The 27,217-nt window shown below is 32.5% G+C and overlaps 5 protein-coding genes across 7 annotated transcripts; 3 read left to right on the top strand and 2 right to left on the bottom strand.

Annotated features, from left to right (window-relative positions):
- Positions 1-548: 548 nt before the first annotated feature.
- LOC128393242 (hormone receptor 4-like) lies at positions 549-11,431 on the top strand. Of its 2 annotated transcripts, none has more exons than XM_053353408.1 (4): positions 549-2,029; positions 2,831-5,238; positions 8,690-8,981; positions 9,074-11,431. In XM_053353408.1, exons 1-4 carry the CDS (start codon positions 1,600-1,602, stop codon positions 9,469-9,471), a joined length of 3,528 nt encoding a protein of 1,175 aa, XP_053209383.1. In that variant the 5' UTR covers positions 549-1,599; the 3' UTR covers positions 9,472-11,431. The 2 variants fall into 2 exon arrangements, with proteins under 2 accessions (XP_053209383.1, XP_053209461.1); XM_053353486.1 differs by lacking the exon at positions 549-2,029 and adding an exon at positions 2,318-2,717.
- A 182-nt stretch (positions 11,432-11,613) lies between these two features.
- LOC128393384 (N-acetylglucosamine-1-phosphotransferase subunits alpha/beta-like) lies at positions 11,614-15,883 on the top strand. Of its 2 annotated transcripts, none has more exons than XM_053353594.1 (5): positions 11,614-11,948; positions 12,043-12,472; positions 12,648-13,318; positions 13,405-15,030; positions 15,107-15,883. In XM_053353594.1, the coding sequence occupies exons 1-5, from the start codon at positions 11,817-11,819 to the stop codon at positions 15,626-15,628; spliced, it is 3,381 nt and encodes a 1,126-aa protein (XP_053209569.1). In that variant the 5' UTR covers positions 11,614-11,816; the 3' UTR covers positions 15,629-15,883. The 2 variants fall into 2 exon arrangements, with proteins under 2 accessions (XP_053209569.1, XP_053209635.1); XM_053353660.1 differs by lacking the exon at positions 11,614-11,948 and having other exon boundaries at positions 12,091-12,226; positions 12,300-12,472.
- Positions 15,884-16,733: 850 nt separating this feature from the next.
- Positions 16,734-19,179, bottom strand: LOC128393622 (uncharacterized). Its single transcript, XM_053353851.1, has 2 exons — positions 17,566-19,179; positions 16,734-17,486 (listed from the first exon to the last, which is right to left on the bottom strand). Exons 1-2 carry the CDS (start codon positions 19,051-19,053, stop codon positions 16,779-16,781), a joined length of 2,196 nt encoding a protein of 731 aa, XP_053209826.1. The 5' UTR covers positions 19,054-19,179; the 3' UTR covers positions 16,734-16,778.
- Positions 19,180-19,787: 608 nt separating this feature from the next.
- Positions 19,788-21,425, top strand: LOC128396836 (CBY1-interacting BAR domain-containing protein 1-B-like). Its single transcript, XM_053357501.1, has 5 exons — positions 19,788-20,133; positions 20,238-20,466; positions 20,539-20,607; positions 20,700-20,843; positions 20,908-21,425. The coding sequence occupies exons 1-5, from the start codon at positions 20,114-20,116 to the stop codon at positions 21,283-21,285; spliced, it is 840 nt and encodes a 279-aa protein (XP_053213476.1). The 5' UTR covers positions 19,788-20,113; the 3' UTR covers positions 21,286-21,425.
- Positions 21,413-27,217, bottom strand: LOC128397014 (serine-rich adhesin for platelets-like). Its single transcript, XM_053357709.1, is given in 2 exon segments — positions 21,413-22,594; positions 22,597-27,217. Coding segments are annotated over 2 exon segments (4,290 nt in total). The 5' UTR covers positions 25,855-27,217; the 3' UTR covers positions 21,413-21,562.

Below are 27,217 nucleotides of genomic sequence, written 5' to 3'. Positions count from 1 at the left end.
ATCATCATCATTATCATCATCACAAGTGATAGAGAGAAAGAGAGAGAGAGAGAGATAAAAATAACAATTTAATAATGAAAGAGAAAGAGAGAGAGAGAGAAAAAATGGGTCAAATAGAAATGTGAGTTCATTGACTTTTTTTCATCTTTTTCTCTTCTTGAATTAGGGCAAAAGAAAGGAACATTTATCTTCTCTTTCTTTACTTTCTTTCTATTTTTCTACCACCCCTTTTACGAAAGAAAGAGAAAGAGAAAGAGAATGCGCGTCAAGAGCAAAAAGAAAGAGAATTTAAATGTAACCTTATCCGCCTTTAGAAAGAAAAGTAACTAAGGTCATTGACTTGATTTTTCTCTTTCTTTTTCTTTTCGCTTATCGAACATTTTCAAGAAAGAAAGAGAGAAAAGTAAATCGGGAGCTCTTTCTTTTTATCTTCTCTGTATATTTTTTCTCTCTCTCTTCTTCTTCTTCGAAGACCAAACGAGAGAGAGCAAGAGAGAGAGAGAGAGAGACGAGCATGTGAATGAACCTTCACTTACAGTTCGTTTTTGCCTTTCTTACAGTTCGTCATCATCATCACCATCAACAAGAACAAAACTAAACAGTAAAAGTATTGCGAGAGTGACATCATCCTTCATCTTCATCTCTCTCTTTTTATCATTTTAATTGCAAAGAAACACCAAGAAACACCAATCGCTCTCTCTCTCTCTCATCTTTATCATCATTCTCTTTCAATTTCCCTCTCATTTTGTGCTTTTTCTGTGATTTTCTGTTGAATCTTTCAAATGATTCACCAACAAACAACAACATCAACAACATCAAATGGTTAATCTTAATCTTCCTCATCTCTGTTAATCTTTTTCTCTGTTTGCTTTGTTTTCTTCAACAATTTTCTTCATTCAATGGAAATTATATATTAAACTGTTAATAGAATTTGTTAATTACCTGTTAATGAGAGAGAAACAAACAAAAAACAATGGATTATATTAAACCAAATGGAATATTTTATTTCTTCTCTTGTAAGGAATATTGTTTAACTTGATTTTCCAATTCTCTTCCGGTCATTTCAAACTCTTTCTTCTTTCATCATCCGTGATTATTTGTGATCTCCACCATCAGAATTTATATCATCATCCTCATCTTCTTCATCTAGTGAATCAATTTCCAAGAGAAGAGAGAGAATTTTTTTTTTTTTGTTTACTTCAATTTTTTCTATTCTCTTTTTGGAATCTTTGTTTTTTTCTCTTCTATTTTTTTTCTCCTTCTTCTTCTCTCCTTTCAATCTCCTTCTCTTCTTCTTTGTTGGCTATTTGTCATCATCATCATCATCATCTCTCTCTCTCTCTCATCCTTTGGATTTCATCTTCTCCCCTTTTCCGTTTGGTGTTTTTTTCGTCTGGTGGGTTCATATCACCACCACAACAACACTCAACCTTTCACCATAAAGAGTAATCATATTATTCACAAATCTTTATATTTACTTAGTTAATTATCTCTCTCTCTCTATTGTGTTTGGTGTATATAATTTATTAATTTACTAATTAATCATCATCATCACTTAATATATATACTTAGTAATAAGTATATATATCTTATGCCTACATGAAAAAGATGGATATGAATATGTTTCATAACTTAAAGCTGAAAAAGATGCGAACCTCAGCTCAAATTGGTACTACGGTAACACCTAAATATGACCCCAAGCAACATGATCTAATGTCCACTGATGATAAGGGTCAACGATTTTTACCCGTTGTCTCATTAGAAGCGGTTGTTGGTTCGACAACATCTTCATCTTTAACTGCTCGCAGGTCAAATTCATCTTCTTCATCAACCTCATCAACCTCTTCTTCAACCAATTCATCACCCTTTGATTTGGACCTTGAGGGCTGCCTTGACCTTACCACTAAACCCAAGTCCAGTTCAGGTTCATCGGTAATGGTCACCAAATCTCGCCTATCCTGTGGTATACCACCTACACCGCTTATCATGGGTGATCTACCAGGCCAAGGACCCGGTAAAACTATGTTATGTAAGTTAACAAATAAGATGAGGAAGAAAAATTTTCTCTCTCATATCTGTCATCTCTCTCTCTCTCTCCCTCCCTTTCTTCATCATTCACCTTAACCATTGTGTGTTAGTATATGTATATTACAATCAACCTTGATCAAGGTTAAACAACCTCGATCTGCAATCGCAAGGTTACATACAAATACCAACAATTACATCAACAACAAAATCATCATCATCATCATCTCTCTCTCTCTAACCAAATGACCTTGTTAATTTCATATGCATCTCTCTCTCTCCCATTTTTTTTACAACAATTTACACAATACAATTTATAAATTGTGAATAGTTTGATTTAAATAATCATTAGCTGATGTGTGCACCCAATTACGTTCATTTCATTTGTATATCATCATAATATTTTAAATTTTGGTTTACTTATTTCTCACTTTGGTATTAGAATGACTTTTTTTTCTCATTCTCTCTCATCATCATCTTTCACTCAACTTTTGATTGAAAACTTTGCTGATGATGATGATAATGTTGATTCACCTTAAAAGAGTTAATTAACCTTTATATAATACGCGTTGGTGCTGACCTTGCTCGACTTTTACTTTGGTCTATATTTGCACCAGAACAAAATGATAAATTGTATTATCATCGTCATTAATTATATTAATTGTTGGCTGATTGTATTGTTTACTTAATTGGTGTAGTAATTTGTTATTATTATATTGAATCAATTTTTCTCTCTTCTTCCAATTTAATTTAGTTTCTTTTTTTTTTGGTTAATTGTTGGTTTTTTCTTTTCATCTTAATTTAGGGACCATAATGAATAAAGGATCGCCACCTTCTAGCACAGGGATGACCAGTTCATCTTCACCGCCTTCATCTTCACCTCCATCCATTACCTCATCTCCACCCTCATCCCAAATATCTTCCTCCTCGCCAACCTCATGTGAACCAAATGGTTCAAGTGATGGATCAATGGTTGTTAATGGTTCAACCAATGGTTCATCTCGTGATCATCATCATCATCATCATCATCATAATCTTCATCATCACTCCTCCGTATCTTCATACGGATCTTTAGTACCTTTCAATTATTCGGGTTCTAATAATGATACCAATGGTTCAGAGGTTGATCATGGTTCCAATGGCCGAGAAAATGGTCGTGATTTAAGTGAAAGAGGAGGAGGATTAATAAATAATGTTCGAGGTATTGATCGTTCATCTAATACAAATGGTAATTCAAATGGTACCATAAATGGTTCACCATCTTCCAATGGAAACCATCCAACCGCCGATCATCTTCATCATCTTAATCATCCTCGTTTTCTTGTCCATCCATCTTCCTCATCACCCTCACATCATCATTCACTTTCCTCTCTTGCTACATCTCTAGCCAATTCTCCCTCCTCAAGTGGCCATCTTTTAGGTCACCTTCCTAGTTCATCTTTACCATTAGCCTTACCCTCATCATCATCTTCATCCACCTCTTCACCACCATCATCCGGTTTACTGTGTACATCAAACTCAGCAGCATCCGCCATGGGTAACCTAATCTCATCAACACCAACCTCATCCTCATCACCCAACATGATATGCATGATTTGTGATGATAAAGCAACCGGACTTCATTATGGTATAATTACCTGTGAGGGTTGTAAAGGTTTCTTTAAACGAACAGTACAAAATAAGCGAGTTTACGTTTGCGTTGCCGAAGGTCAATGTGTTATAACCAAACAACAACGAAACCGTTGTCAATATTGTAGATTTCAAAAGTGCCTACGACAGGGAATGGTTCTTGCAGCGGTCCGAGAAGATCGTATGCCCGGAGGCCGTAATTCTGGTGCTGTTTACAATTTGTACAAAGTAAAATATAAGAAACACAAGAAACAACCTAACGGTACCAATGGTTCATCTTTACCCTCCTCATTAACCTCAAATGCTAATAATAATAATAATAATAATAACAGTAATGGTACAACCAATGGTTCGAGTTCACTTGGCAATGGTACATCGAATGGTAAAAATTCTCTATCATCATCATCATCTTCATCTTCACCAACCTCATCCTTATCCAATAGTCTGTCCACCCTAAATGGTAATGGAAGCCTTTCCATTGCCCTTGGTCAAGCATCTCTTAACTCTACTTCTAGTACCAATGGTCGAGGTCCCGGACCCGGAGGTGGAAATGATTCAACCAATGGAGGAGTTAGTTCAATGTTTACTATCTCATCTAATGGCCTTGGCTCATCTACCGGTGGATCAACCGGTAATCATGGTTGTCCACCCAGTCCATTAAATAGTCCATCCTCAACGATGAATATACTCAAGTCAGCATTAACATCGCCTTATCCGATCAACAATCATCACCATCACCATCATCACAATAATAATAATCATCATAATAATAATTCCCATCATCAGTTAGTGCTCAGTAATAACAACACCAATCACCATCATCTCAATGGTAATAGTAGCAACAATTCAAATAATCGAGATAATAGTCACGGAATGTCCAATGGTAATAGTAATTCAAATAATATCCACACAAATCATAATAGTAACAGTAATCATAGTTTATTTGATGGATCAAATAACAACCACTCCTCCACAAACACCACCACCACCACCACCAACAACAACAACAACAATAACCTAAGTCACATAAATAATAATAATAATAATAAGAGTTACGACCTCGTCCTTGTTGATTGTAATTCATCAACTCGAGGTAAAAGTCCATTCGAGATGAGAGATCATCATCATCACAACAAAAACAACAATAACAACAATCATGTTAATCATTTTCTTCATCATCGTTTAATGTCCGGTGTTCGTAAAGAGTTACTATCTAGTAAAGAGATTCATGAAATTATCATGGAATTGATTCAAGTTGATGATTTTAATGAAGTAATGGAAGATGTTAACTTTGTTAATTCTCATGATTTAGATGATGAAACTGAGATTAAAATTAAAACGGAAGAAGAGGATGAAGGTGTTGAAGAAGATGAAGATCTGGATGATCGAGAAGAGAATCGAAGTAAAGTGAAAAAGTTAATAATGACCATTGGCTCTTCGAGGTCAATCGACGGAAAAGATAAACAAGAGCTTACACTTAACGATAAATTGTGTTCCATTGGCGATTCCATTGTTTATAAGCTTGTCCAATGGACGAAAAAGCTTCCCTTTTATGATTCACTGCCTGTTCAATGTCACACAATGGTGAGTGTTAATTGTTTCTTTCTAATAACTAAATCAACTAATTGTAATCATCTTTTTCTTTCAATTCTCTTAAACTTTCACTTTACTTTCAAAGTGAAAGTTTTTCGCAAGCGTCAATCACAAGTCATTTACCTTTGAACATCAAGTTTATTATCATCACCCCAACAGTTTATTATGCAAACGATTCAATGAACGTTTGTTGAAAGATAATCAGATTAATTTTATCGTAATTAGAGAGTGAGACTTATTATCTAATTGTTGATTTAATTGTGTGACTTTCTCTTAATATGTGGTGTGTGTGTGTGCATATAAATTGTTTGATATTATTTAGTTAAATTGTTACTCTTTTTTTATATTTATGATCATCAAGCTAATCTGATGTTTCTGTTTATTATAATTGTAACTTTGTTTTCACTTTTCTCTCTTTTTTTGATGATGATTTAAACGATTAGTGATATTTGGGATTATCTAACGATTAGTGGTTAATGATAAGTAAATAAACAAATTGTTTATCATTTGTGTGTGTGTGTAAATTAAATGTATTGAGAAATTAGTACAAGGATAAAATCTGAAAGCTCAATAAACTCTGAGGATTCTTGTAATCATAATCCTCGTAAAGTAAATGAATGATAACATATCAGGAATCTATGTGAACTTTTCATGAGCCAGAAACTCAGGCTAGAAATTATATCATGAATTTATATATATAAATATACGATTCGGAGTTCAATCTACCCTGAAATAATCATGATAATACAGGGTTGGCAATTTATTTTTACACAGTTTATTTCTTAAATATTTCGAAAATTAATTAACTAATCTGTTTGGTCTTTGCTTAAATCGATTATTCAAGTTTGGGAGATTAGTTTAGCCATATCAAAAAAATATTCGATTGAATTAATCCGTTTAATTTTCGATCGAAACGAAGACCATTTTTACACAAAAACAAATGAAGCTCTATGGGTTTTCACTTCTAAACTAAACTAAATCTTTTTAGATACTGAAGTAAACTTGAAGCTCAGTTCAAGACTATCCTTCAGAAAAAGGCTGAATTTTGTTCATTTCTTCAGAAAACATTTCAGACACGTACCAAAGTGATCTCCCAAATCTTGTCTACAATTTGGTTCCTTTTTTAATTAATAAAAATCTTTAACTCAAAAGTTATCACCAAATTAAAATGTGTAAAAATAAATTGCCAACCCTGTAGAAAGAAACATTGCTCTCTTTTCTATGTTTCTTGCCATGAACTTTTCCTTAGCTTCCTCCTTCTCCTTCACCACCACGATCACTCCGTCTCTCTCCCTCTCTTCCTATCTCTCTCTCTCTCTCTCTAACCATGATCAATATATCAATATATTTGTGGTATCACTTCCTACTTCCTGGTAGTAACCATCACCAGGCTTTTCACCTTCTCCCTCACTCACTATCATCTCTCTCTCTCTATTGCTCATTCTCATTCTGGGAAACCCACACTTTCTTTCACTTTCTCCCTCTGTCTATTTTGTTACAAATTCCCTTTCGATCTGATCAAAATTAATATATTATCACGGAGATGATAATCAAATTGAAAGATTCCTCATCATCATCATCATCATCACTTTTCACCATCATTCTTGTAGCTCTCTTGTTCATTTTTTTATTTCCAATTCTCATCATGTGTACCAGGCTCATTTGTAACCAAATCTGTATTAATATTAACCACAATCAACTCATTACGACTAATTAGCAATTTATCATCACTTCCAAGTAGCAATTTAATTTAATTTTTTTTCCACATTTGATTTAGTTTATTTGGACATTGAACCATAAAAAAAATGAACATGAACATGATGATTTCATCTTATGTTGTTGATGATGAATTTAAACTCATCTATTTTCATCGTTCTCATCGTTGTCGATTATTTAATTTCACAATTATAACGAAGAAGAAAAGTTTTACAACAATTAACTAAATTGACATTGAAGTAATGGTGTAAAGCTAAACTATGAGGGGAATCATATTTCATCAAATTAACTTATATTACCACAATTTAACTGGTGAGATGATTTCATCAAAATCTTAGTTAATATAATTAATTGTCATGATAAGTTTATATTTATCATCAACTTTTTTCTTGCTGGAAACTTTGATTAATCAACTAAAATATATCTCAATTTCTGTTTCCTTTTCCTGTTTATAAGCCTCTAGACCCGCTATGAAGTTAATTATCACGATGAATTAATCACAAACCCACAATGAACAATTTAACCAACAATCAATTTTGATCCATATATTATCAGTTAAAGTGTTTACATTAATACATGATAATAATTACTTAGTCAATATAATTGATATTGAATTGACCTAGAAATGAATATTGAACAGGCAAATGTCATTTATTTTATCATCATCACCAATGATGATGACGATGATGATGAAAAGGATGATAAATTATTAAGCTCTCTCATTATTAAATTAGAAAGTTTCAAATTGTAATTGATTCTGGTTCTGGTTCTGGTTCTGGTTTTCAATTCTGGTCATGATTCTGGTTGAATTTTAATTTCACTTTAAACTTATATGTATTTATATAAATACTAATAATTATCTTGATGATCAACAATTTATCATTAAAAGTTGATTATTATCATGATGATGATTATCATGATATTCAATTGCAATTAAATGTGTGTGTTGGTTGGTTGAAAAAAACAGTAACATGATACAATCAAATTGAAAGCAAAAACATTTACCGTTAACTGTGAAAGTTATATAACTTTTTCTTGATTAACTGTTAAAGTTAAAATTACAATTAACGGTCAATGAACTTTAAGTTAACTAATTTTTTCTTATATTTATATTTATCAATGATTAACTTTTTTTTTCTGTTGTTGGCTTGACAATTTGTCAATCAACTAATTGCGAGTTTTTTGAGTTGAAAAAATTAACTGCTATCATCATTTACTTGATTATAATTAAGCAAATCAACTAAATAATAAGTATAATTTTATTAAGCTTTCACTTGATTAGTTAGTTAATTGTAGGAGATGATTATTTAATTTTAATCACTTGTTTTTTTTAATATTATATTATTAATAAGTTACTAATTATATTCATTGATTAGTATTGATTATTTTCAATTGTTATCAATACCTGTTAATTAAATTAGTATTGTAGCTGTTTAAACAATTTTAATTGTTTTAAAATTAAATGTTCATTGACACTTATTGAATCAATTTAACGATTTAACTTGATTGTTTGCATTTTCTTTCGTTTAATTGTAACAATTAGTTTATATTACTAATTACGATGATTATTAATGTTGATCAATAACTTTTTTTTTACTTCTTCTTCTTGATTGATAATTACTAATTTTTTTTTCTCTTCAATTTTGTTTTCTCTTTCCATGTTTTCCAACAATTAATTGTCTCTCATTGATGGAATTGAATTAATTGTTTGCTTAATTGTCAACAGTTATTAACTCATAAATGGCATTCATTGTTAGTATTAACCTTTTGTGCTTACCAAATTTTAAAAGAATCAAATTCAAACAACAATGGCTACTCGTCCAATTTAAGTCATAACGGAAATGGAAATGGTCATCATCATAACGGTAAATCATCCCAACGTTATGATGAAGATGATTTTGGAGACGATGAAGACGATGAAGATAATAACAGTTCTAATAACAGAATTTACGAAGAATCCGATGAAGAATTACAAAGAGAAATGAGACAATCAATGCAGAAATTGATTAATTGTTTAGGTAAGTTAATTGTGAAGAAAATTGTTATAAAAGAGAACTGATTAACTAATTGTTATTGTTTTTTTTTTGCTTTTCTAAATTTTCGTTATCAGATAAAATTGTCCAACGACGTACCCGCCGAGAAGAGGATAATCTAACCCTTGACAGTTTGGAGAAAGAGTCTCGACTTTTAATTGAATATCTTTGTAAAGTGAAATTATATTTAAAGTCAATTAACTTAAAGATGGAGGAATACGTCCTGCTCAAGGTGATCATAATGACCATGATGACCAGTGAGAAACGTCAAGAATTATTATCGGAAAGGGAAGCAGCCGGATTAGATATTATCGAAAGGATTAACTGTAAATATCTCAACGTGCTGAGCTGCTACTCGTCCCCGTCGAGGTACAAGATGATCTTAAGGTCAATCCATCTGATCGAAAAGTGTGCAACCATTTTATTAGATTCCAAGATGTTTTATGTTCCCTTTTTATTAACATCGAACATTTAAATTATCGGCAATTAGATCGATCGACAATTAAATCAACAATCAATCAACCAAAAAAAAAAGAGACACACTCACAAAATACTGAACCAAAAAAAAAACGAGACCAGGATTGAATCGAGTTACCTTACAATTTGAAATTAAAGCACAATCAAAGATGACAAAATTTTTTCTTCTTCTTCACCAATTAATTGATGATTTATTTACAATCGGAAAACAATTAACAGCAAATGGAAACGATCATCATCAATTTACCTGTTTTTTTTATACACAATATATTATTATTATAACCAATGGTTAATATCATCAAAATTAAATTGATTGTTGGCGAAAACAAAGTTAACAAAGTTAAAAGATTTGTTGTTAATTAATCACAAACCACCAGTTTGATTGTTTATCATCATCATCAGCTCTCTCTCTCTCTCTCTCTCTCTCTCTCTCTAGGTGTTTAATTGTGATTCTAGCAAAGTATCAAGAAACTCAATGATAAACACTCATCTTAAATCACAATTTAATTACAAAAGGAAAACCACAATTACGATTAAATTTATAAATAATAATATAAATATATATATATACTAATTGCCTCATACAACTCTCATCAAACTCAACCATCATCATCAATCAATCAATCAATTAACAGATTGTGACTCACAAAAAAAGGATTATAATTATATTGATATTATTAACTGTTGATTATTTTGTACCTTAAATGATTAATTATGGAACCAATAATTGTTGTAATTGATTGTTGAAAGAAACCAAAGGTCAATAATCAGCTGATCCATACAAAACAATTTCAATCAAGAATTAGTTTAAATCCTTTGATGGGAAAAAAAACTGTTATATTAACATTGCTTGTTTATCATCCTCATCTTCATCTTCATCATCACCAAGATTTTTTTTTGACTCGCCATGTCATCATCATCATCATTTATCTTCATCACTTGCTATATATAATTATTGAAATTATATTATACCTTCCGGAGGTGAAAAGAAATCACAATTTAAAGATATTAATAGTTATAATATAAATCCAATCGAGTGATAATTAACCAGAGTGAGAGTATCATCATCCACATCCCTGTTATCATCATTATCATCATCATCATCATCATCATCACCTTAATCACCAAATCACATTAATCCTTTTTTGCTGCTATTGCTGCTGCTGTTACTTGGATGGCTCTTGTTTCCTAAATCGAGGACTGAAAAGCTGAAAAAATTAAGAAAAAAAATTAATTGTTACAAGTTTCTATATAATATGATTAACTAATTGTAAATGTTTATGTTTAAAAAAAATGGCAAACAAATCAATCACAACACCAACCATTTAAATCATCCCGTCCTCTCTCTCTCTCTCTCTCTCGTTATCAAATCTTTTTTGTCTTTGACCCTTTTAATTTCCCCCCTTATCATCCTCTCTTTCTTGCTCTCTCTCTCTCTCTCTCTCTCTCTTTGTGATTTTTATTATCTGATGATAAAGTGACCATCAGCCTTTTCCCTCATCATTTTCCATCATTTCCTTTTCCTGTTTTCCCTCTTCCCTCTTCCCTTTCTCTCTCTTCCTCTCTCTCTTTCTCTGTTATTGCAACAACAAAAAAGCCTAATTAAATTTGTAAAAGATGAAAAAAAACCCTACTCTCTATTTAATTGATCGGTTAATTATTAAATCAATTCATTTCTCTTTTCGGGTTCACTTTAATTAGTTTCTGTCAAGAGACATTGACAATAAATCGGCTTCCAGATGATTTTTTTGGTCCTCCAAATATAATCATAAACTTGGTGACAATTAACTCTCTAATGATAATGATTAAATTGCGAAAATTTGGTAAACTGTCACAATCAATATCCACTTGTAGTTTGACAGTTTTAATTGTGGTTCCTTTGTTTTTTGCTCACGTGATTCAATTTAAACAGAGCAAAAGTTTAATTACTAAAAGAAAAGAAAATAATAATAATCAAATTACTATTTCATCAATTAGTTGATTGTTTAAAGTAAATATTGATAGATAAAAATAAAGAATTGATTTTCATACTTAGTAGATCCTTGAACATGATATGATTAATCAAGATACTTGGAAGAGATTTTCTTAAATGATAATTTATAAGAGGAAAATGGTAACGTAAGCACAAGTAATTAATTGCGAATGGAAACTTAATCAACTAATCAAATGATTAAATGGTTGTTTGATTAACATGATGTCGGTTAGTTTACTGATCCAAATAATGGCGATTTAAAATGTTGACCGTTTGTTTGTATTTTCTCAATACTTGATTAGTTATCTTCATTTTCCCTCCAATGGTCAATCGTTTTCTTAATCTTCTTCACCACAAACACTTAAATCACCATGAGAATGACTCATTTCTTCAAGATTATCCAGAAACGAACCTACGATATCCTCTCTAATCGGTGGACACTTTTCTGTTTCGTCGCTTTTTTCATCGTCCTTCCGATAACATTTATCGTTATGTTTGAAAAGGTAAGTTAAACTTAATGTAAATTCTGAAAGAGAATCAAAATTTGCTAATCCATCAAGGTTAATCCATTTTCTTTTCTTATATTATGATTATAAGATTCTGTTGATCTGGAATAGTTCACAATCTCTCATGTTATTTCAAAGTGATTACGGTGAATTGATGGTTAACAAATTATCGGGTTCACTTGGACTATGTGAAAATAAGCCGGACATTGATGTGGTTTACACTTGGGTGAACGGGTCGGAGGTCACATTTTTGCGAAACTTGTTAAAAGTGAAACGTAATTATCTTGAAATGATTCATGGTCAACAAGTTAATTGTTCAATTCCATTGGAATGTATTTACAATAATAGATCAGCAAATAATCACCCTGTTGATAGATTAATCTTCATGGATACAACTCTGGTTGCAATTGATTCCTCAATGGACATCAAAGGTTTAGAAATGTTCAAATCAATCAAATCATTTGAAACAATTACTTCACAATCGATTGGTTCTCAATATTATCTCTTATATTTAACTAAAGGTAATTTAATTGTTCCTTAAAACAAATCAATTAGAACAGAAATCAAATCATATTCTGTTGATAGACAATCAATTTGATTAATTTAGTGGTAACGATGAACTGATTTTCATTTGAATTGGAAATTTTATTCTTTTTTTTTTAATTGTTCTTTTCTCTTTTGTCTTTTGATTTCTAGATGAGGAAAAAGCTCTTGTTGATTACTTTAAATTGCACAGTAATGTTAATCCAGTTAAACCAATTTATGTTCATCTTAATTGTTCCGATTTCTCCTCATCAAATGAAAGACTCAATTTGGCTGAAAGTTTTGTCTCTAAAAATATAATCTACTTATCGTCAACCTCATCCACTGGATCAATATTATCTTCGGAAATGTTTTCATCCTTGTCATCATCTTTATCTCCATCTTCATCTTCATCTTCGACTTATCAATGGTTACCACCGAGGAAACAATTTCTTAAATTGTTCAGCGAGAGAGAGAAAAATTCAATAAGAAATATTGTTTTCCATTCGTCTAGAAGATCAGCTTTGATTCTGTTGGAACCTTTTGTTGACCATCATGACGATTTAATTGACCATCTCTTTTCTCTGGGTCATCGATATAATTTCACCGTAACCTTGTCCCCACTTCTTTACCTTGGTAATGAAGATCTGGTTGAATGTTATGATGGTAAAATCGCCGAGTCGATAAACGTCAATAGATTTGCCGATAACGATGAGTTTAAATATTCCCTTCGATCGGTGGAAAAGTTTTCCCCGTGGATTCGTAATGTTTACCTGGTGACCAATGGTCAAATTCCCGATTGGTTGGATGTTAATAATCCTAGACTACGATTAATTACTCATGAGGTAAGAGAGAGAGAGAGAGAAAAGGTTCAAAGGAAACTCGTTCTATTCATTTTCTATTCTCTTTTTTCATTCCGTTTTCGAACAAGGACATTTTTCCGAATAAAAGTGACCTTCCAACCTTTAATTCTGTGGCCATCGAGATTCACTTACATCGTATTCCAGGTTTATCGGAAAAATTTCTCTACTTTAATGATGACATTATGTTGGGTAAACCCGTTTACCTGGAGGACTTTTACACTCCCGCCGATGGTTACAAGATCTATCAGGCTTGGCCTGTACCGAACTGTGAGCCCGGATGCCCGGCAAGTTGGTTGGGTGACGGGTTCTGTGATCAGGCCTGTAATACAACCTTGTGTCTCTATGATGGCGGTGATTGTACTAATAAAACTCTAACCTCCTCGTCTCTTGGTGGCATTTTAAGTGACCACTCCAATTTCCGTGGTGGGCCATCATCTTTCACCGCTTCTCGACCTTTAACTGACCAGTGTCGTCCCTCTTGCGCTGATTTTTGGCTTGGAGATAAATATTGTGATAATGTTTGTAATCACCCTGATTGCGCTTTCGATATGGGAGATTGTGGCCTTGACGGTTATTCAACTATCCCAGGTTACCCTTGGTCACCCCATCAACGGCACTACTTTTACCCTTCACCTACACCTTCAATTTATCTTAATCTAACTGATCTCATGTCCACACCCGATTTCCAGTTAATTTCAGCCTCTTATTCAAAAAATTCACAAATCAGATCGGTGACAATTAACTTGAAACATCAACTATTAACAATTTTATTCTCAACCAATGTTACCGATATCATGATGCCGATTGAATTACGATACAAAATTAACAAAGTCTCTTTTGACCTGAACTTTGAATTGAATGTCACCTCATCAAATGAAGTTTCCTATTTCAGGTCAGATCCCGTTCTCGTTACAGCTTCACCTGAGACTCAGATGACAGTTAAAACCGACCTGAACATTTTGGATTCTATTCCCAATGATAATTCAACGATCCAAGTTGATCCAATTATCATTTTCAATTTAACATCAACTGATCACAACCAGAGTTTGATTAAAATAATTGATAGTGAAAATCAGAATTCATCTAATCAAGTTAAATTGGGTGAAGATTTAACCAAATTAATTGAATCATTGTCAATGGGACAGTTTGATCAAAGGCCGATCGGCGTTTATCCTTGGGAAAATGAGGAAAACTTTAAGAAACTTGGAGATCTAATTGCTAATTATGAAAAATACTCGACAATTAACGATCAATCAATGGTGAAAACTACTCAGCGACAATTACTTGACATCTTTTCAGATTCGATTAAATTTGTTAACCATTTGTACAATCGCGTTTTCGGAATCAAAGCTCGTAAAATTGTCGCCCATTCACCGATACTTTTGGATAAATCGATAATCGCCCGTTTATGGGAACAATTTCCCGAAGAATTATCATTAACCTCATCACATAAATTACGAAGTTCAAATGATATGCAATTCTCATTTTCTTACTTTAATTTTCTAATGAGTGAAACTCTACCAGCTAATTACAATCAACTAATTAAACAATTCGACACCGACAATTCAAACAAATTATCAGCAAACGAACTACGATCACTTTTAGTTAATATTGTCGCTCCTCCGATCGTACCAATTGTTTGGTCAAATTACTCTGATTGTTGGAATGGATCAGATTATAATTTTCTAAAACAAGTAAGTAAATCTAATCAACCAAATTAACTAATTGTCTTTGTTTTAAATTAATGTTCTAATATTAATCATACATTAGGAAGGCTACGAATGGACAATTGATGAATTGTTGGACTGTCAGAAAATCGTTAATTCATTGGATAAAATGTTTTCCTATATTGGTAAAAATCGTTATACACTCATGAGTGATTCTGAAGTTTCATTTACCATGATCAGGGGGAATTCAGGTCAATTGATTAACAAATTAGATGGCCTTCGACGGGACCCGAAAAAGTTTCTTTGCTTCAATGACGACATTCAGAACGATGAGTCCAATGAGACAAAGCTAATCAGAAGCTCATTAACTGATTATTATCAATATTTGGTACCGAAAAGATCATCATTTGAATTGGCCGATAATTCAGTTAATCGATTTGAAAATATTTCAGCTTACCGATTATGGAAACAATCAAGACAATTAAGACTAAATTCACTCGATCAATCATCAACTTGGTTTTACTTTTTACTCTATGGGTTAATTTTATTTCTTATAATATTTAAAGTTTTAAATTATATTTCAACTCGTTCACGCGTTGATTATATCAACATTATCAGAGTATAATTAAAATCAATTAGTTAAATCAACAAGTTTCAAAGCAATCAAATAACAATAATAATCACAATCGGTCAGTTGAAGAGCTAATAAAACAACAATTAAAGAGTAAAATTAATTATTAGCTCGGTGATAAACTTAACCAGTTGAAGTGGAGACTGATTATCAATTAGAGTCGATGTTTCAATTTACTAATAACATTTTAGAGTTAATTTTGTGTTTATCATCATTCAATTAAATAAATCAGTCAATTAAATCGTCAAATTGGTGATTATCGTTTTTCCATCTTCATGAAACAACAACATCGAAAATTATATTCTAATTTAGTTAAAACTCTTTTTAGTTTGATTCGATATTCTGTTCGGTGAACCATCTTTCGGGTGACAATGGACGGAAAAATGACCTTAGAACAATTTAGGCATTGAATTGATGCAATTTCACTCAAAATATTCCAATTAGATCTGTTAGACCTTTTGTGTTTTAGAAAAAGCATCGAGTCTTTGGTTCGTTAGAATATTCAATCGTTAGAACTTTTGAGCGAGTTGATTGTTCATTCAAAGCTGAATATCTAATTGTTTGTACCTCAGAATCGATAAACTTGAATCAGTATAAGAATCAATTGATTACTTTTTTTTTGCTGAATTGAATTGTTCTAAAATAAGTGTTAATACAAATCTTTTGATTCTGAATATAAACTTAGATAGATGAAAGTTTTTCTGAGACAAAAATGATGTCTTAATGTTGTGGTAATTTGAAAAAATCGTAAATAAATGTTGGAAAACTTCAACTATCAACAAAATTGGACAAGACTTTTAAATCTGATTTTCATGTTTTCTTTTTGCTGTTTCAATTGATTGCTTTTTATATTCTAACGCTTATATTTGTCTATTTTCCCTTACCATTTCTCTTTTTTGTAGACTTATTCAATGAAATTAGGTCATTGAGAAAGTTGATTTTATGCTTTAATCATGTGCATGGAAAATAGTGAACAGTTCAATGTAGTTGGGAACATTGAACTTGTTCATTTCCCTTTTTAGTTCTCTTTCTCTCTCTCTCTCTCCCTTCCTCCCTGTTTATTGTCCTTGATAAGGAAGATGAAGGAAACTGAATGGGGTTATGAAGATTAGGTTGTTTATTTCATTATGGAATTAGGATCCAATTAAGAAGGGAGTGATCTTTTTCTTCGTGTTGATACTCGAGGTTTAACACTTTCTTCGTCTTTTTTCTTGGTCGATTTTGATCCTTTCGACCCTTTCGATCCTTTTGATACTTTTGATCCTTTAGATCCAGTGGTTGTGGTTGAGCTTGAATTTGCATCTTCGACGAATTCTTTGGCCAAAGTTGAAATTCTAATGAAACCTGAGTGTATAAGATTCGCCAGAATGTTACGAGTCTCTCTATTTGGTGACCAAATGCATTTATTGATGGACGTTAATGGATAATCAGTTAATCGGGATCGTTTAAGGTTTGAAGCTTCTCGAAATTTATTCACAATGGGAACCAGTGCAGGGCCCATTTGGTTTATTGTAAAATCGTTGAAAATAATTCCATAAGTGGAAGACATTTCCTTATAACTACGAACTCGTTGGACACTTTTATCGATAAGATAACCATTTGATGGCAGAACTGTTTTCGCCTCTGACGTTGGCCCCGTTTTACTAGTAGCGGCACTTTTTTTCGTAGTACCTTTTTTCGTGGCACCTTTTTTCTTGGACGCTGTAGATTTTTTTGATTTTGTCACAGATTCTTGATCTTTTTCGTTATCAACCTCCATGGGAGTTGTATCACTTGGCACAATTATATTAGCACTTTTGTCAACATCAGCATTTTGAGCGACTAGATGTTTTAATTGACTTGTAAATACAGGCTGAAAATGAGAAGATAAAATAACAATTAGTATTACTATTATTACTTGGCTTGTGTTAATTATTCACAATTAAACTCACCAAAAGGTCAGATAATTTTCGACGGGTAGTTTTCTCGTGTTTGGCTCGAAAATTATTCTGTAGAATTGAGTTACCCGAATTGTCTGATACAAGAATCGAATTGAAGAAAAGTGAAAGTGAAAGAGATGGTACATTTGATGTTTCGAAAGGTATTGTGTAAAGAGATCGATTTTCACTTGACTTTTGACCTTCTTCATAAATTTGTTTAAAGGTAACAATTGATTGATTACTGGCGAGAAATGCTTCATCCAGGGTTATAAAGAAACCTCCAGGTAAATGAAGAGAAGAGACCAGACAATTAACTACCGATCGGTGGAGAATTAAAATTGGAAGGAGACGAGGTTGATGGATATTCCATAGTTTTATATTTCTATCCCAACCACCGGTCACAATTATCTTACTCTCAGGTAAAGGTAAGATTTGAATTGCACTAACCATTGCCCCATGAGCGATCCAAGTTTTAACTGGTTTAAGTGTCGTTATTAAGCTAATATTATTATCATTATTGGTCTCACTTTTACTTTGAACTAAAATTGATGAAGTGGTGGCTAAATTGTAGTAATTAACCATTCCATTGCCATAACCCACAGCAAGATAATTTTGTTGATCGCACCATGACCAAGATAAACATCGGGCAACAATATGAGAGGAAAATGGAGGTTCCAAGACAACAACCGGTGGCAAATTATAAATGGCAGGTAATTGATTGAGTATAGATGATGACTGATTAGATTGACTAGAAGATGGTTGAGAAATTAAATCCTCTGGAAATGGAAGAGAAAATATTCTTACAAAACCATCATCGAAAGCGGCAGCAATCAAGGAAAGTCTCCGTTTAACTGGACAATAAGATGTTCCACCTTTAGGTGTTTCAAATGCCCAAATTGTACCATAATTGTTGGCAAAACAGCAGACACATTCAAGTTTATTTGAATCAAATTTCCAAACTTGTATTAATCCTTTACGATTAACTGGTGGTTCGGTTTTCTCTATGAAATTTGCTACCTCATAATCATCAAAACCTCTACCATCACCCAAACTGGCAACCACAAGATAATCACCAATTGGACAAGTTAAATTGGATTGATTGTTTTCTTGACTATTTAAAATGGACGAATAATCTACTGAGAAAGGTTTTGATATCCATTCCATTGTATAAGATTCTGAACCAATGTAACAGGTTAAAGTTTCACTCTCGGGATTAAAATGAGTTTGAAAAATGTCCAATTGAATCCATTCATTTTCCTCGATTGAATCATTGTTTCCATTTATTGTCACCTTAAAACAAGGCGATTTTAAGTTAACAGGATAATAATCAGAACGATTTCTAGAATCAATCAGGTTACATTGGGTAATTGAAATGAACCATCGGTCATCTTGGAATGAAGGTAAATTACAATATCTACCAAGGAATTCAAATGTTTCCTGATCATGTAACTGAAGAGGTTTAAATGCTTCAGTTTTAATCTTCTTCTGATACTTTGGCATCTAAACTGTTGACAAATTTAGTTACTCATTAAACAATTAAAAGTTAAACAAAATTAAAAGAAAAACTTAATTACATTAGATTACAGTTGAAGAAAATAAAATCAAACGAAAGGTAAACAAACAAGAAAATTTTTTTTTCTTTTTCAAAATTTTACAGAATAAAAAGTTCCAAAGAAAACCGATAGATGTCGCTGTTTGCGAAAACTTTTCCATTAATTACATTTTGATAATTAAATTAATCGAAATATTTTCTGTTCTAATCTTGATTAATATCTAGATAATTAATGATTTACTGAAGCTGAAAACAGGACATAAATGAACTTACTTGCCTGAAGAGTAATTTAGCATTTTTTTGTGAATCTTAATAAACTAATAGTTGGTTAATCAGGTTGATTTCAATTTCTTTGACTTTTAATTGTGATTAATGAATAAGTAATGGCAATTTACAATTATTATTAAAATCTTTTCATTTTAGCATCTAATTATTAACAATTTTGATTGCATGAAATAATCAACAAATGGATTGACAATTAGTTGATTTGACTGAGCGTTTTGATTGATCAATTTATGAGCACTTATTGATTATTGACTAATCATCAGGATGATTTATAATTATCATCAAAATTAATTTTGTTTTACAATATTAAACTTAAGTTTTTTTTTAATTCTCATCAATTATAATTAAACTTCAATTGTTACAAATACAGAAGATTGTTATTAGCATTCAGTTGGAGTTGACCATTGGAGCCAACCGATTTCACTATAGCAAAAAACTTTTTTATTTGATTGCAATTCAAATTGTGAATAATTTAAGATACAATAGAATTAAAAGTTGTTACAATTAAATATTTCTACAGATAATTATCATTAATAGGATCATTGATTCTGCATAGAATTGTAGTGATTAATACTCTCCTTGTTCTTTACCTTCCCTGTGTGTTTCTAATGGTTACCAATTATTTAGAAATGAAAACAAATTATTTTGTTTGTTTCGTTTTTTTTTCATGATTGTGAATTTGAATTCTGTTTAATTGTTTATCTAATTCTATTAGAATTGAATATGAACCGTTTTCGACACCAGTGAGTATATATTTTAGTATTTCTTTCAGCGAAAAGTATTCGGTGTATTCGTCTTAATTTCTGCTTGATTTCTAATTGAGATGCGATTGTTTGATTTGTAACAGGGAATCGATGATGGACCGATTAACTAATTTGGAGACTCATTTACGAGAAATTTGCTATAATCTGGCCTCTTATAATCGTAAAATAGCCAAAACCAGGGACGAAGGTGATTCTTTGGCCACATCGATCGTTAAATTTGCCGAAGAGGAAAATGTCAATTCTAGTCTAAAATATGGATTAGCTCATCTCGCTGATTATTTCAGTGCTGTTCAAGATCAAAGGAATACAGAAGTATAACTTAGTAATTAACAGAGTAATTAAAGTAATTAGTATACTAATCAATATCATCATGTGGACAATTAGGTTTTCCAATTGGAAGGTCGGATCATCCAAGAGATGAGCGTCTATGGTGAACTCTGCAAGAAAGCAAGAGTAAGTCTCAAGATGAATTTGAATCAAAATCACGAACATTTTGATCTGATTAACATGAGAGAATCTAAATTGTTAATTATTTGTCCATTTAGGAGGAAACTCGTAAAGGTTTACTAGCCAAGGCCAAAGCGGGTGACATGGCCCGAAGCAGTAGCATTAACGAGATTCATAATGCTGTCAAAATGTACGAACTACAAATCGACCGATTTGAAAAGCGAAAATTATCAGATCTCAAAGTGAGTTGACAAGATTTAATTTCGAACCACTAATCAATTTAATTTAATTTTCTTTCATTAACAGAGATACTTCAAAGAATTGGTTCAGATTGAATTGTATTTCCATTCGAAAAGTGTTGAACTTTTAACCAAAGCATATAAAGAGATGATCGATGTCGATGAGAAATCTGACCTTAACTCATTTCGAAATCACTTCGGCATCAAGAGGAATCAATCACCAATCAAAGATAATCGCCTAAGAGCCGGTGGAAAAAGTACCAATAAAACGGCCACTTCGCTCCGTCGATTCAGCTCTTCACCTGAGGTCTCATCGGAAAAATCGACTAATCAACCAACGCCGACGATTAGCAAGGCCAAAAGCGACTCTTCAGACAGTGAGGACGATGAAATCGACGAAATGGCCTCAGAGGTTGCTCGCAATGAGACCACAATCAATAAATAATCATCGGTGTCTCCTGATTATCTTTTAAATCTCAACCATTTGAATTTGATTTTTTTACCAATTCTAATCAAGAATTAATATTTACTCATCTCATTTATTTCCTTCACGAAAATGAATAAATTATAATTTTGGTTCTCGTTTTTAATTGTAACCAATTTATTTGGAAACCTTATTGAAATTTTATTTTTGGCGGAAAGTAGTTAACAAAATTGTTTGTTGATACAATTAGATAATGAAATTATAATGAGCTATATAATTAAAGTTTTGGGCTTTTGTTTTAAGGTTCTGATAATATGGATCGACGTTTAATTGAATCGACACGATGGGTTGGTCTTTTTGTAGTTTTCGAGGGCGAGGATGTTGTGGATGATGATGAAGATGAGGTTGAGGTGTCAGAATTTTTGGTCTTTTTGGTGTTTGAAGGAACAGTTTTCTTTTCCTTGACACTTGATGACTTAAGGCAATGATTACGGTGTTTAGCAAAGGTCAAATGATGACTGAAGATTTCACAGCAGTTTGTACAATGGTAACGGACTTTGCGAATCCGTTTTTTGACCAAACTAAGGCCACAATCTAAGTCTATCTCGGCTCCATTGTTTTCTCTTCTCCTGGAGCGAGTGCTATACGATAAAGAATCAAGTATACTATTGGAACAGGTTGATCGTGGAGATTGACCTGACCTCCGACCAGTTGAAGATTGCGAGGAGACAGGAGTGACTTTTTGTTGAGCTTTCCGTTGTGATGAGCCATTTGTAAGTGTTGAGACGGAGGAGTTAGCTGAAGATGAAGGCATCGATGATGTTGCAGTAGTTGTTAATGATGTAGGAGATTTTGTTGATTTTGCTTTGATATTTTGATTGTCATTAATTGTAGTAATTATAGCATCTGATGTTATTGCATTTTTTGTTGATAGTTCTGTTGTTGATGAGGATGATGAAGTTGATGTGTCAGAATTTTTGGTCTTCTTGGTTTCACAAGGAAAAGTTTTTTCTTCCTTGACACTTGTTGATGACTTAAGGCAATGATTACGGTGTTTAGCAAAGGTCAAATGATGACTGAAAATTTCACCACAATTTGTACAGTTATAACGGACTTTTCGTATCCGTTTTTTAACCAAACTAAGGCCACAGTCAACGTCAATGTCGACATCATTGTTTTCTCGTTTCCGGGCAGAACGAGTACTATAAGATAGAGAATCTAATATACTACTGGTACCAGTGGTCGATCGTTGTGATTGACCTGATCTACGAACGGATGAAGTTTTAAAGAGACGGGAGTGACTTTTTGTTGAGCTTTTCTTTTTGATGAGCAAGTTGAAAGTGAAGAGGTAGAAGAGATTAATGAAGATGAAGATGAAGATGAAGGTTGTGAGATACACGATGAAGTGGATGGTGTCGCAGTAGTTGTAGTAATTGTTGTTGATGATTTAGGAGATGGTGATGAAGATGAAATTATTGGTACTTTTGGTTGAGGAGAAATTGTTAATTTTGGTTTGATATTTTGATTATCATTTACTGTCATTATTGCAGTTGGTATTGTTATTGCATTTTTTTCTGGTGGTTGTATTGTTGGTGAAGATGAAGATGAGGTTATGGGTAACGATGAAATTGATAATGATATTGATTTGATTGGTGGTTTTGATTTTCTTTTTGATTTAGATGAGCAATCAAGTATATGCTGATAAAGCTCCGTGGCAGTGGAAAATTTGTTGTGACACTTAGTACATTTAATACTAGGCTCGGAAGATGAAGAGACAATCACAGGTACTTTACATGATCTTAATAATCCATGGGGACTGTAGGATTGCCATCTAAATATATTGACGGGAATGTTTGGATTGTACTCAATTTCGGTGTACGAACAAAATACATTTGGATGATTATTAATTTCGTGCTCATCAAAATCACTTAATGAAAGGAAATAATTATCACATGCATTACAAATGAAAACCAAAGTTCCCGGTTTTACATCAATTGTACCTGTTGATTGATTATTGGTAAAATCAATGACTAATCCATTGTTAGCATCGGTGGTGGTGGTTGTGGTTGTGGTTGAGGTTGTTGATGAAATAGTAATATTTTTATTATCTTTCTCTGATTCCGTTTCTTTGTCTTTAATTGTATTACTATTATCATTGTTGATCATTGATAGATTGTTGTTGTTATTGTTATTATTTACTTGAGCAATTGAACCACCGTTGGTTGATTTTTGTTCATTTACAGTAATATCACAATCATCATCATCATCGGCATATAGTTTAAAACCAGGAGGAAAATTGTAATCTTGTAAGTTCAACAATTTAATCTGGTTAGTTGAGCTTTCGTTGGGTTTGTCTGTGCAGTTATTGGTGCTGGTTGAGTTTCTACCGGTGGTGTTGTTGTTGTTGTTGTTGTTGTTACAATCATTATCTGGTTGAACCTTGGGTTTACCATCAACATAGAATAATAGATTCTCAGATATTTTCTGTGCAAGAGATTGATAGAAGGCAGATTCATCTCGATAAGAAGCATTGTTATTAACGGATCGAGTACTTCGAGTGGGATTGTGAACAGTTTCCGCGTGTTTCAACAATTCGGTTGCTATATGAAATTTAGCATAACATTCGTGACACTCAAATAGATCATCGTCATAATCATCTGCATCATAATTAGCTCCACGACGATTGGCACGTCGACGTTTAAGAGATCGAGTTGAAATGGTATTTTTTAAACGTTGAGAAGAGGATGAGGATAAAGTTGAGGTTGTAGCATCAACATGAGCAGTTGATGTTGAAGGTGATGTTGATAAAGATGTTGATTCAATACACATTGATTTGAGTAATCGACTATTGGCCACTAGTGATTTACTATGAACACGGGAAAGATGTTCAATGAGCTGCTTTTTAACATTGAATTGAATTTTACAATAAGCACATGTAAGCGTATTAATCGGATGTCGGGATGAGATGTGTTTCTTCAACTGTTCAGGTGACTTACACTTAAAGGGACATTGATTACAGGTAAGATGATTACGTTCTTGTGATGAACTACTATTACCATCTTCTTCCTCGTCATCACATTTCTCTTCACTTGATGAGTTTTTTTGGTCACAGCCAGATGATGATGATGATGATGTAGTTGAACATGATGATGAACCCTTTTTACGTTTAATACCTCCAACTGTATTGGTTGTGGTTGTTGTTATTGTTGATGATGAAGTTGATGTTGATGTTTCCACTGATGGTTGAACCATTGATGATGGTTGAGATGTAATAAGTCCATGAGCACTACTAAGATGTCGTACCAACTGTGCCCGTTGAATAAATGTCATATCACATCGGTGACAAGGTAATCTAATGGCTTCCAAAGTATCTGAATTTTGAGAACGATGTTGCTCTCTAAGATGAGCTCGAAGAAAACCAATTCTATCAAAAAACATAACACAAGCGTGGCAACAATATAAACCTTTAGACTTGGGTGGTTGATAGGTGGCGGTTTCAGTTGTAGTTGTTGTTACAGTAGATGAAGAGGGTAACATGGATGAATCTAAATTTCCAGAGACCAAATGATTAGTAGAACCAAAATAAGAGTCAACTAAAGATGCTGATGATGATGGATTACCAGAGGATGTTGATGGTTGACCTGTATCAGGAGAGGAAACATTTTCACCATTAGAAATTGTTGCTGTTGTTGATAATGTTGATTTTAATCTCGATATCCAAGCAAGATGTGATTCACTTAGAGCAAGGGTGATACTACAATTAGCTAAATCAGCATCACATAGGAAAGCATAGTTTATATGGGTACGAATAAAGTGTCGCTTTAAACTGAATGAATGACGATAAATAGCATTACAAACATAACAATGATATAAATTTTTTCCACTCTGGTCTTTGGTTATAGAATGATTTACCATAGAGAAGGTAAAAAACGGAGAATCATTGGTAACGTTATCATCTCCAGAATCAGATAACATTTTATCTTCATCTTTTCTCTGTTCACCAATTACAACAGTAACACTCCTATCATCATCTCTATTCACTTGATTATTATTAACATTATCATCATTAGTGGTAGAAACAGTGGTTGTTACTATATTATCATTTAAATTGTTAGGTGAATTAATTGGTCCATTACCAGTTATAGTTTCCTTTTTTTCTTCATCTTTGGTTTGGTCTGGATTAATGGTACTATTTATGTTATCCTTTATAATAATATTTTCATTATTATTATTATTATTATTATTATTACTTTTTGGTTGGTTAGATGGTGATGATGAAGATGTTGTTGGAGAGGATGATGATGATGGTGATGATGAGGTTGATGGTGATGATGATAACGATGATAAAGATGATGATGTTTCTATTGGTGTTGATGATGATGGTGATTTACCATTAGTTAAGTTTAAAGGTGGACATTTTGTCGAAGTAGATGAAAAATCTTCACTTAGATTACCAATTGCATCATTATCTTCTGGAATAAAAGCTTTTCGTAATTCCTCTTCAGTAAACTCTTCACCATTTTCTTCAATTTCATTGACCATTTCTAACAGTTTGACCAGATCATCGATACCAGATCGTAGTTTAGCCATAATAGATTGAAGATTTTAACAAAACACAAGCTTTGATGATGGAAAATAATAAAGAGGAAATCAAAGCGAAAATGTTGATAATTAACAAATTAGAAAAGAAGAAAAAAAAATGAGAGGAAGAGAAACACACAAGTAGATATGAAGATGATGAGTAATAAAAATGATGTGGATTAAAATTTGACTAGTTCTCTCTCTCTCTCTTTCTCTCTGTCATTCTATGTCTCTCTCTCTTGCGCGCTCTCTCACTCTCTCTTTCTCTTTCGTTTTCTTTTTCTCTCTCTTTTCTATTGTTTTTAATCCAAAGGATTAAACATAAAAAATGGTTATGTTGGCTGAAATTGAGAATCTTTTTGTTGCCTTTTAAAAAGATTTACTCCTTGATAGTTGGTTTTAAAGAGTTTAAAAAATATCTACCATGCTTCAGGGATGATAATGTTGATGGAGGAGAGAGAGAGAGAGAGAAAAATAGAAAACAGAAAAAGAAACAAAAATAAATAGCTTATATCTAATGTATAGCTTATAGGAAAATTAAGATAAGCAAGGACTTAAGAAGTTAATCTCAGGCCTCATGACCAGTAGATTTTTTAGTTGTTAATTAATAGAAGACAAATATTGAGATATTGGGATAGTGAGCAAAAATGTTATAAAAAAATTGTAAAAGAATTTTCATAAACGAGAGAGAGAGAGAGAAAGAGTAAGTGAGTGAGAGAGGAAAAAAAGCTTTCAAGATGAAGATTATATTCGCACAGTTTTATGGATGGAGATTGAGGTTGTAGATAAAAGATAATATCTAAGACACAAGAGGTAAGAATATGAACACAGAGAAAGAAGGAAAATGAGAGAGTAATAGAAAAGATGATAAATGTATAAAACAATAGTAATATAATAGAAAGATGAAAGATGATGAAGATAAAGATGAAAAGAATATAAGAAAAAAAAAGAAAACCTAAATCACCAATGGGTAAGAAAAGCGATCAAGGGAAAAAGAGGAAGAAGAAGGAGAAAAGGAAAAGAAAAGACAAGAAAAAGTAAGGAAAGACAAGTGCACCATTTGATGTTGATGTTGTTGATGATGATGATGTTGTTGTTGTTGATGATGATGTTGATGATGATGAGAAAAGTGATGATGGTGATGATGAAAAGAAAAGAAAGAGAATATGAAAAAAACTCTATTCTAAAGTTGAATCCCGACAATGGTTGACCATCCAAGAGATTTAAAGATATACTCGAGGGTCGAACAATATTTTCTTCAGTTGAGATTAATTGTTTCAACTACTACATTCGACAAGAATTAAATGGATAACAATTTATAAATTGCTAATAATTAATAAGGTAACTGGGACAAATCAAATATAACAGTAAA

The sequence above is a fragment of the Panonychus citri genome, unplaced genomic scaffold, assembly GCF_014898815.1.
Source record: "Panonychus citri isolate SS breed McGregor unplaced genomic scaffold, ASM1489881v1 Contig00001, whole genome shotgun sequence".
Classification (NCBI taxonomy): Eukaryota; Metazoa; Arthropoda; class Arachnida; order Trombidiformes; family Tetranychidae; genus Panonychus; species Panonychus citri.
Note: the sequence above shows the minus strand (reverse complement) of the source record. Positions and strands in the feature narration are given on the sequence as shown.